The following is a 12,339-nucleotide window of genomic DNA, read 5'->3' on the forward strand; positions in this document are numbered from 1 at the left end:
AAAAATGAACAAAAAAAACCTAACATTAAAATGCTTATCCTAATAGTTTTTCATAACAGTGATTCATTTATTTTTTCTATTTTTTTTGAGACAGGGTCTCACTCTGTCACCTAGGCTGGAGTGCAGTGGCGCAATCATAACTCACTGTAACCTCCACCTCCAGGGCTCAGGCAATCCTCCTGCCTCAGCCTCCCAAGTAGCTGGAATTATAGGCACATGCCACCATGCCTGGCTAATTTTTGTATTTTTTGCAGACACAGGATTTCACCATGAAGCCCAGACTGGTTTTGAACTCCTGAGTTCAAGCAATCTGCCCTACTCGGAATCCCAAAGTGCTGGGATTATAGGCACGCACCACTACGCTTGGCTAATTTTTGTACTTTTTGCAGAGATAGGGTTTTACCATGATGCCTAGACTGGTCTTGAACTCCTGGGCTCCAGTGATCCACCCAACATGGAATCCCAAAGTGTTGGGATTACAGGCATGAGCCACTGCGCCAGGCCTCATCTCAAACTTAAAGAATCAATGGGTCTAAAAAGTGACATCAAGTCAAAAGACGTGAAGAAAACATCTAGCACGTTATAGAAACAGTCATATATAATTTTATACACATGAGAAATAATGTTTTTATTTTAAAAAGTTTAAATGACCACAATGATGAAAAACTGAAGGAGGCTTTCTGAAAATTTCCAATGTGTTTCCTGGATGTGAACAAGATAATGAAATTCTATGTTTTACTGAATTCCTAGCAACAACTCACATGTTGGTTACTTAAGAGAAAAATAATTTCTCCCTCCAAAACTGGCTTTGTACTCACGGTAGATTTCAACAGAATCATTTAGGTAAAGGAAAAAAGCAAGTAAGTATATTAAAGCAACTGAAAATATTTTAGCTCTGTAAGCAGGAAGAAGTTATATTCTTCTAGCTGCTGTATTTGAAATATCCCTGAACAAAGTGCTGACAAGTTTGTAGGGGGAAATAAATCTGGATAGAGTGGATAAATTTGAGTGAACAGATTATTTCCATCTGCAAATTCTCTACTTCTTCTCCTCCACCTTTGGGATCCAAATGTTTTGATTCTCATAGGTAGGAGTAAAGTATTAACTATGTCTAAGAATATGATATCTCTCAAATATACTTTGAAATCCTATTTCTATGTTTTACTGTACAACATGAAAAATAGAGGGTATACAAGGGCTAATTCACCCTAGAAGCCTCATGAAAACATTTTTGGAGGGAAAACTGCATTAAATGTATTTTTACCACTCATTCTGCTATCCTTATCATTGGAATATATTGCTGGGGTTCCCAAATGCCAGTGACACTTCTGTTTTGCCTGCCTCTTCAAAGCTGGGCCTGGTACTTCTGATTGATTGTCATGGGATCAATTTGACAAAAATAACCTAGAGTAATCTGAATGGCTTAGAATAAAATATATATTCTTGCTCATACTTCTTTATACTCTTGCTTCTGCAGCTAGTTGCATGGTGATGAGGAGTAACATTTTGAGCTTTTGATGCAAGTCCAAAATTTATATTTTAAGTTTTGTTAGGGTGAAACCAAGAGTTTACTTACCTATAACTATAATCCCCATTACATATCTTATTTGTTATTAATTATAAAACTGAAATGCACTGTGTTTAGGATTCAGTTATCTAATATTATCAAGTATGCTAGTTTAAAAATATATTTTTTCTTCTCCAGCATGTCATCAGAGCCTTCTGAAGGTTCTGAAGGGGGCTATCTGGAGGTTCCTGTCCATTAAAAAATAGCTTTGTTAATATACAATTTACATACCATAGAATCCATCACTTTAAAGTGTACAATTTTATAGTTTTTAGCATATTTTACAGATGTGTTCATCCATCACTACAGGTGATTTTAGAACATTTTAATCACCTCAAAAATATCTTTTAGCTCCCACCCCATTCTCCCGCCACCCCCATCCTCTGTCCTAACACGAATCTACTTTGTCTCAATAGACTTGCCGATTCTGGAGATTTCATATGGATGGAATCATATACTGTAGTATGGTGTTTTGTAACTGGCTTCTTTCACTTAGCATAATCTTTCCAAGGTTTATCCATGTTTTAGCATGTACTCTTCTTATGGTGAATATTACTCCACTGTACAGAAATATCTCTGTCAGTTTTTCAAAGATTATTTTGCACAGTGGGGCCATTATAAAATCTTTCACTTACCAACACACACACGTCCATCCATGCCCACAGCCAGGCCTGGGGGACAGTCACAGCGGAAGGACCCTTCACTGTTGATGCAGTGCCCATTCATGCAGATTCCTGGGGTCTGGCATTCATCAACATCTGTGCAGTGGGTGACAGAAGCCAAGTGGTTACTGGGTAAATTTAACTTTATTACAGGGTTTACTTGCTGCCACTGCTCTATACTACTAACCTTTTGTTTATAACTTTATAATTTGTGAAGAACAAATAAGTGTGGTAACAGATATTATATACAAATGCAATCCTTTCAACACATTTCAGAATGCTTTACTTTACCTATTGAGGAAAAAAAAGCCTCACAATCTTCTTTTTCATTATTTATTTGACAATCCCATTTAATATTAAATAATTCAAATTAGTTAAGTAAAGCAAATTCTTTAAAAATTAAGGTAAATTTCTGTAATTTTTTTCACACAAAGACACTTTAGAAGTAGATGCTATGCTGATATTCATTTGGTCATTTGATAATAACAAAATAACTTGAGATATGTCTTCTAATTTTCAATACACTTGAATTTATCAAACGTAACCCAGCATTAAATGACTTCCCCAAAAGATGAAAGAGACTTCAAAGACAGAGCTGCCGACTCAGGAATACTTAAAATCTTCACAACATTTGTAATTAAATAATTAATAAGAACTAATTTCCAGAAAGCAGAAACTGGTGAGGTCGAAGTCATCTTTAGATGTATATTGAAGTTTCTTTAAAAAGGCTGAAATAAAGTCACATACTGTAACATAATTCTACACAGTGGAGCATAATGACAATTTCCCATCCTGTGTTAAATCCAAATCAGCTAACCCTGAGATGACATCCCAGTCATGAGTTCAATCAGCAAAACTACAGTACTCCTCCTTCTCGGAGAGTCAAAAATCTATTTCTTATGCAGAAACATAAGAATTCAGTCTCAATTTTTTAATCTCTACTGTCCCTAGGATTTCATTGTAATTCATTGAAATTACAGGAATTGAGCATTATCCTTATCTGGTACTTAGATTAAGTTTGTGCAATTGAAGGCAGAACATCATTGATGGAGTTAATTTTGTCTTAAAGAAGGAAACAAAGAAAAACAAAAATTTGGCCAGGTGTGATGGCTCATGCCTGTAATCCCAGAACTTTGGGAGGCTGAGGCAGGAGGACTGCTTGAGCCCATGAGTTTGAGACCAGCCTGAGCAACATAGTGAGACCTAATTTCTACAAAAAATAAAACAAAATTAGCTGGGCATGGGGGCACGTGCATGTAGTCTCAGCTACTTGGGAGGCTGACGTGGGAGGATGCTTGAGCCCAGGAGTCAAGGGTGCAGTGAGCTAAAATTGTGCCACTACACTCCAGCCCAGGTGACAGAACAAAAACCTATCTCAAAAATAAATAAATTTAAAAAAGAAAAAGAAAAATGTGCTTCTAAGTAGAAGCTGCAAAATGTATTCCACTTTATTAAATTCCAATTGTGAGTACAAACATAATAAGGTCTCATTTATTCCCAAGAGGTACAACTTTAGCTTATTAAGGTTATCACTAGAGCTTGGTCTTCAAAATGGCTTCATAAACAAAATAATTAATTGGAATATTAAAATTATGTCTTCACTAAATCAATGTACGGTTTTTAGATAATGATACAGTTACAAATGGTCTGTATATTAGCTTTATGGAAAAGATGTAATGCTAAACCCATAATGAATGACAGTGGAAAATCTAGTTCTGAGGATGCATAAAAAACAAAAACCTTTCAAGATTTTTTCTTCTTCTTTTTTATTCAGCCAAGCAGTTGAGAGAAATTATTTCTACATTGTTTTCCACAAGACTTGCTAAAACCAATCTGTCAGTCCCTTAATTTTTCCTATACCATTATTATTTCTGTTAAGATATGACTGTTCCCTAGACCACAATGTGTGTTTTTCTAGAAAGCTTTAGACACCTGCCTTAGTGAATTAGCAAGAAATGTGAATAATATGAAAGCCACATGGGGAAGCTGAAGTAATTCTTCCATGGTTCATTCAAATAAAAAAGGTGGTTTCAATCATGGTCACTTTCCTATCTGAAAGCCACACATACCAGTACAGTAACGCCCATTTGGAGCCAAGACAAATCCTGGTTTGCAGATGCACTTGAAGCTGCCATCTTCATTGATGCACATTCCATTCAAACACATGTTGGTAGTTGTACATTCATCATGATCTGCAGAAGAGGAGAGAATGACTTTGAACACTGGCCTTGAGGGAACCAATTCCTTCTTCTTCCATAAACAACCCCCAGTCAAATTCCACTACCTAAACGAGCCATGTGCTCATGGCTTTTAGTTTTTTTTAAAAAAAGAACGCCAACTGAATGAGAAAAAATAGTGCAGAGAGTGGAAAGGACCTTCAGTATACGGATATAAAGGAAAATAATTAAATTTTGTGCTTAGCTCCTGTTAAAACCACATAAACCATGAGTAGTGTGTTACTTTGTGTACCAAAAAGATAATATAATTTCAGTGAGTGTTTATTTTATAAGAAAATAAGGCAATGGCAGACCTCACTGCAAATGAAATGATCTGGACTTTCATTAGTAGATGAATATGATGTGTTACTTTGTAAACAATATTTCTGTGGTGTGTTGGTATCCATTGCACTGCTAGACATTACAAGCCGCAATTTTAGAGATTTGTGTACTGCACATGTCAAACATTTTTATATTCCTCCAGTTTGTGGAGGAAGGGAAGAACCTTTTCTATTTTGTCAGTGTTGTAACCCCAACACCTGATATACAGTAGCGGCTAGTATTTGTTTAAACTTATGAAGAATAACTGCTACTGACAATTTAACTTGTAACACACAGGAAATTTCCAGAAGCAGTAAATTAGTCATTGTTATAACATCTCCTCCCCTCCACCACCAAAAAAAAAAAAAAACAAAAACAAACAAAAAATCTGTCCTTTTGCTTTAACAGTCTTATATTAAATGCATTTGCATTTTACCTAAGTTACCTGAAGATCTCACATACGTGGTGTGTGAGCTTTCATGGAAATAGCATATGGTTCTAAACAAAAATGTATATCCTTTTAAAATCTTTTGCAAGGGAGCAGGCAATTTCCATACCAACACAGTTTTTTCCATCTGTAGTTAATTCAAAGCCGGCATTGCAAATGCACTGGAAACTTCCATCTGTGTTCACGCATCGACCATTTTTACAAAGAACCCCATTCTGGATGCACTCATCAATATCTAGGAAGATTGAGAATGGCCAAACATTATTCTTTTACAATACTTATAGATAAACACAGTAAGATAAGAAATGGAATTTTAAATATTCAAAATCATGTTACTTCTTTAGCAAAATTTCTGTCTCTCAGCAGTTTTTTTTTTTTTTTTTTTTTTTTTTGGATAGGTAGGTGCAAGCAATTTTACAGCTCTTAATAGTAGCTGAAGAGGGAAAGGAAAAAAAAAAAGAGGGTATCCAGTAAACCTAAGAAAGGGTGGGCAAGACAGCTGGAATTACTGGTTGCAGCTGTTTTTGACATAGTGGATGAAGGCCTTAAAAGTCAGAACAAGACGTTGGATAAGTGTAAAGTAACTACAGAATTTCTAGATTAAGAGTAATACAATGAAAACTGCTGGAAAGTTGATTCAAGCAACTACCTGTGGATGAATAGGAAATGAAAAAGAAGACAGGCAGTCATCTGGTAAAAGAATTCTGAGATGAATCAGCAATGAGGTAGCGCGTTTGGACCAGGGTGGTGGGTGTAGCACTGAAGCTGTGAAAAAAGACCAGGCATGACTTGGTGTTGGACTATGTGTGGGATTCAAAGAAAACGGTAGTTTAAAATGACTATAAATCTTAAACTCAGTTAATCAGAGAATGTTACTGATGTTATCTGGAAAAGAAAGGAAGCTCTCATCTAAGGAAGGAAGATAAACTGAATTTTTCTGAAAACAGATACCATGTTGCCTGGGTTATATATGCAAACATTGTTTATGTTTAAAAGGAGAATCTCTGAGGGTATTATAAATAAATCTGTAATAATGTAACAACACTTATTTTATTCCATGTTTTAATAAATTTACTTTTAACCTCAACAGCCTTGGTCACTATATTTTCATATGTGAAAGCAAACTGCCTTACCAATGCATGCTTGCTTGGTAGGAGTCCTCTGGAATCCAGCATGACATTTACAATAATAGGAACCAGGTGTGTTAACACAATCTCCATTAGTGCAGGGATTTGATGTGCATTCATCAACATCTGTGAGCAGCAAAAGAAACCATTACAGACTTCACTCCATTTGTAGAAATGTTTGTTTAGAGTACATTTAGCCCTCTAAAATTTGAGAGAAGGCCAGTCAGTGGTAATAGTCTAAATAGCGAAGTATTTATAAATGAATGAAAATTCCTCTCTTCAAATATACTCAGAGGCCAGTCTGAGGATTTACAAAAACATCACCTTTTAGAGAGTACCATGGGAATTTGCTTTAATCAAGAATTAAAGATTTTTCAGTTGGAATAATGGCCAATGATTAAAAGCATGGGCCCTGAAAAGAGAAATAGGCTATAATGCTTATTGCTTACACCAATGTGGGCAAGTTAATAACCTCTCTAAGGCTTAGTAAAGTGCCAGAAGAACAATGAAAGGATTCTGAAGATATATATTTATGTTACATGTTGTCACTGCTATTAGTTTTAAAGAAAGAGATTGATGGATTATGGAATGTCTTTGGTATAACTTTTTTTTGGTGAACTCACCTATGTATACAACTATATATACACTAAAGCTTGGATAATATTTTGAAGTAAAAAAACATGAGGGAGTAGAAAATGAAAACATTAAAACAAAGCCTATTTTTTTCAGCAGTTTCAGGTTTCTTTAGGATCTTAAAATTGGCACAGCGATTTGTTGCATAAAATGAAGTTTTATGCAAATACTAGTTGTGACCAAAAAGTGAGAAAGTCATGCTTTCCATTCAAGGTCTCCTAAAGCCTAATTAAATGCAAACCCATTGCAGGATTCAGGGGCTGAAAAACCAAATGACAGACTGAACAGTCTGGACTAGTTAAATCCCAGAGAAATCACGTGTGCCAGTATAAGAAGTTTAATTCATCTCTCAGTAATGCCCACTAAATACTATTTTCAATCCTTGCAAATTAAAAACCTGGCTAGTTGGTGAGGGCATAATGATTTGCCATTTCATGTATGTGTAGAAGCCATTAACATATACCATTTCAGCTAAATTGGAGAACATAACAATAAAATCAGTTCACAGGTTTACCATTTTAATAAGCAGATTCCTACTTTCACAGATGTTCTTAAAATAGGAACTGTACTGTATCAAACCCACCAACTTCATTTATGTAAACACTCAGACTGAATGCAATTAAGCCCTTTCTGGTAAAGGAAATAAACTTCATAGCAAATAAAATAAAAACAACAAAGAATAACAGGACTAAATCCTTTTCCATCCATCCAAGGACCCCTTCAGCCCATAAAGACTCACTTACATTTAAAGTTTTAGTTGATACCATCAATTCTACCGAGCCAAAGGAATGAAGCAAAATGAGAAAAGAGAGAGAGCATTAGCAAGCATATAAAGTATAATAAATAGACTTTCCAGTACGAAATACCACCTTCAGTTCGCAGTGTTGAAGATCACTTCAATTTTGTTACATAATTGAAATGCAACAATTAAAAATGTGTTGTAGCTGTTATCTTTACAGAAGCCTCAACATAAAGTTCTGTTTGAAGAACATGAGAAACCACGCATCTACTCCCCTCTCTTTAGGTAAAGTTTCAGGAAAGCCACTTCTGCAGGACTGTTTTCTCCCCTGGAGAGTCTGCTCCTAAGGCTCCTTGTTACTATGGCAGCTCTGCCAGCTATTTTGCCACTACAACCATAATTCACTTCTGTCTCCTGAGCCCCTCAGGGACTCATCAAGGGTCTAGTACACAGAGAAGATGTAATCGTTCACTTAATTTTGGTCCAAACAATCACCAAAAAAGCAATTCGTGACTTTACAATTCCATATGACTTTAAAACCCATTCGTTGTTTTTCGTTTGTTTTCTGGGATTTTCAGTTTTAGACTAATCACAAATGACCACTGCCAACTTCTACATGAACATTGCTGTCTCCTCTTTATTCTGAGTCTCACAGTCCTGGACCTCCAAGAGATCATGTTCGTTTTGTCTTGTTTACAGGAACAGAAAGTACTTAAATACTACGTTCTGTACATTTTGACTTCTTAGTATGTTGTCATTGGGGGGGGGGGATAAGTATTTTTAAGCAAAATTCATGGGATTTAACCTCCTAAAATAAATTTTAAAATTATGGGGAATGTTGATTATCAAAATTGTTAATTTCTCAAATACTAGTATATAGTTAAGAAATATTTCCCCTTGAAAAATACTTTATATGCCAACTTAGAAAAGGCTTTGTTTTTTGTTTGCAAGGGCTCGAGGATTACCTGTAGCCCAATAGAAATTTAAATTATTTTTTACTACTCCAAAATAGAGAGACTTGAATTAAAAACATTGCTAACAGCAGTTTGTCTTATACAGACACTAGGAGAGTTACAAATTTTAATTTTAGAGTAGAATTCTCAAGAAAAAGGGAGAAAAATATAATGGGTAAATATAACTGTTTTCAGGCATCAGGAGCAATTCTCATAATAGCAAAATAGACCCAATTCTATTTTCTTTGTCACTGATCCTTTAATAAATCTATTGCCTTTCAAGTTATACTGCTTCATCAGGTATCTCATAGAAGTTCCCAAACAGCAATGGCAGTTTGTTATTCCTCAAAACATTAGCGCAGTTGACATAGTTACTAGTGTTATCTTGGGCTCTTATAATTTAAAGCACTAGTTAATTAATATCCTGTTCACTTTTTCTGATGTGTTGTTTATAAATTCAATTTGTTGTTTATAAATTCAAAGTGATCAAAAATTGAATTAGAGTATAGGATTAAAAATATTAAAACTCATTTTCTGAAAATGTGCTCCATTACTAAGCTAAGTCTCTATGAATTACAGTAGTCAGAAAGACAAGCCTGCTGCTGGGGCTTTAATTTTGCAGGGCTAAATGATGAGGTATACCTATCACTTAAAGAAGCACCAGGTGGTATCAGCTAAGCTAGGTAGGCTGCATATGGTTATATAGTGTACAACCCTAGGGCATACCACTTATATAGATAGACTCTTTGAATGATACCCTTTAGGTTTGCACAGACAAAATTTGAGCTAAGCCTAATTTAATAACTCTGATCTTGTAGCCCTGTACCTAGTTTAGAATGATTGTTTTTTCCAAAACATCGTATTTGGCCCACATTTTCTTTTATAATCATAGTGGAATTAGACATTTTTGGCAAAATTATGATACTAACTCTCTCTATACCTGGCCTCTCATCTATATTGTTTAATGGAAGACCTGAACTCAAATCTGTTATTTAGGGTTAAGCTAGTTAATGAAACATATGTATGTTAATATTATGAATAAATAAAATAACCTCAGAATGACTCAATTACCATCCTAAAACCACCCTTCAAAGTTAATAAAACCCCCCTAATTACCAAATCCAACAGATTTTTTTTCCTCACTGCCTTTGATTTTTCTACTGCATTTAACACCTGACACTACTTCTCTCTTGACAATGTGCCCTTCCCTAACTTCAGGAACATAATTCTCTATATTATTTTGCTATCTCTCTAACACTGTGAGCTAGAACAAGGTGTGTCTGAGTTGAGCTAGACTAAGGGCCTTCAATGTGGCTGTTCCATAGGATTCCAGCTGTAGTATTCCTGTTATCTTTTCACTTGTCCTGTTGTTCAGCCTGGGACACAGTGTTCATCCTCATGGTTCTAAGGGCCACCTGTGTGTTGTTAACTCCTAAATCTGTAACTCTACCCTGGACATTCCTCTTAGCATTAGAGCTCTATAATTAAATACCGTAGACACCTAAAACTCAGCATGTCCAAGAAAGACTCAACAACTATTTCCTCCCAATCTGCACCTTCTTATACATGTTAACAACACCACTATATGTCCAGTTTTGCTCAGCCAGAAACTTGTGTATCATTGTAGTTTTCTACTCTTTGACTCCCCACAACTAATCTGTCATCAGATTCCACTGATTAACCTCCCAAGCACTTGTCGAATCATTAAGTTTTTCTGCAGTCCTACATCACTATTGTCATAATTTCTTGCCTAGACTTATATAAAAATTTACTAGCTGGCGTTTTTGTTCCCATTTTTTTCATTCCACAATTTTTACACTAAGAAAATAGGGGACACTTCTGTTCCCAGCCAAGACAGATTTACCCTCCTTCCTCAAAACACAAACGGACAAAGTATAAGAAATCATGGTTTTCAAGAAACTTGACATCAGGCAACAAAGAATATAGATCCCTAAGAGAAGGAAAACAAACACAGTGAATATCATGACTATTTCAGCTTATGGCTTTAAGAGGGTTTTCAGACCACGGTGCAGACGGGGGAACACTGGCAGGATGCAGCAAGCCCCTAAGTAGATGAGTCAGAGCTGAGAGTCCAGAAACAGACCCAATATATACGAGCAACTGATTTTCAACAAGGTGCAAAGGCAACTCAATAGAGAGAAGACAGTCTTTTCAACAAAGGGTTATGGTTATTAATATACTACAAAAAATAAACTTCATACAATATTTAAAAAACGAATTCAAAATGGATCATAGGCCTAAAGCTAGATAACTTCTAGAAGCAAAAACTGAAGAAAACCCTTGTGACCTTACATTTGGCAAAGATTTCCTAGACACAACATCAAAAGCATGATCCATAAAACAACAAATTTAATAAATAAAGCTTCGTCGGAATTAAAAATTACAGCACTTCAAAAGATATGTTACAAGAAGAAAAGGCAAGCCACAGGCTAGAAGAAAACATGTGTAAATCATATATTTGATAAGGACTTATATCCAGAGTAAACAAAGAACCCTCAAAACTCAATAAGAAAATAATTTTAAAATGGACCATGATTTGAACTGACCCTTTACCAAAGAAGTGTCAGATCAAATAAACACATGAAAAGATGGTCAACATCTTTTTATGTGAATCATTAGAGAAATGTAAATTAAAACCACAATGAGAAACCCCTGCCTACCTATTACAATGGCTAAAGTGTAAAAACCTGACTATACGAAGTGCTGGCTTGGTTATGGAGTAACTGATACTCTCATATACTGCTGCTAGAAATGTAAAATAGTACATTTTGGCAGTTTCTTAAATAATTAAATATATTCCTCTCACATAATCCAGCCGCTCCATGCCTAGGTATATACTGAAAACTAAAATGCTTATACAAACACTTGTACATGAATGTTCATAAGAGCTTTATTTGTAATAGACAGAAACTGGAAACAAAATAAGTGCCCATCAACATGGGAATATATAAATAAACTGTGCTATATCCATACAATAAAATATTATTCCACAACAAAAAGAAATAGATGATTTTTCCCACCACAACATAGATGAATCACAGAATAATTATGCTGAGTAAAAGAAATCAGACAAAAGTCATATATGTAACACTATGATTTCATTTATATAATATACTACACGATGAAAAGTAATGCACAGTGACTAATCAGGGATTGCCTGGGGACAGGATGGGGGCTGGGGATGGATGAAAGGAGGAGCAAGATGGAGAGATTACAAGGGACAAAAGTAAGCCTTATGAGGGTGACGGGTATGTTCATTATCTAATTGTCGTCATGCTTTTATTGGTATACACACATCAAAACTTATCAAGCTATATACTTCAAATATATACAACTTATTGTATGTCAGTTAAACCACAATAAAGCTAGTTTAAAAATCTGCACAACACTTCCATCATGATTAACTAAGAAAAAGATATGGTCTTGTCTTCTTGGGCTTACAGACTTTTAGGAGTCATGAACCCCTATGATATAAGGTGTTGTGAACCCTGTGCTGCTTTACAGCATACCTTTAAGAGCTTCATTTTCCTCCTTGTCTGTTAGAAATAAGTGTTTAGAATCCCTCTAATTCTTCAACACAGGGTGCATGGGCTGGGAAAATTTGAGAAAATATTCAAGTGGCACCTGGGGACCAAAAATCTACTTGGAAAAG

General features: G+C 35.4%; 1 protein-coding gene across 2 annotated transcripts in view; it reads right to left on the minus strand.

Annotated features, from left to right (window-relative positions):
* Nucleotides 1-12,339, minus strand: part of FBN2 (fibrillin 2) — a 283,862-nt gene that overhangs the window by 114,336 nt on the left and 157,187 nt on the right. For both annotated transcript variants that reach the window (XM_024246978.3, XM_054555893.2), the window contains 4 exons: nt 6,348-6,467; nt 5,324-5,449; nt 4,299-4,421; nt 2,203-2,325 (listed from right to left, as the gene is read on the minus strand). In XM_024246978.3, the coding sequence (XP_024102746.2) occupies nt 2,203-2,325; nt 4,299-4,421; nt 5,324-5,449; nt 6,348-6,467 (492 nt within the window). The remainder of the gene's footprint in view (nt 1-2,202; nt 2,326-4,298; nt 4,422-5,323; nt 5,450-6,347; nt 6,468-12,339) is intronic.

This window comes from Pongo abelii, chromosome 4, assembly GCF_028885655.2.
Source record: "Pongo abelii isolate AG06213 chromosome 4, NHGRI_mPonAbe1-v2.0_pri, whole genome shotgun sequence".
Classification (NCBI taxonomy): Eukaryota; Metazoa; Chordata; class Mammalia; order Primates; family Hominidae; genus Pongo; species Pongo abelii.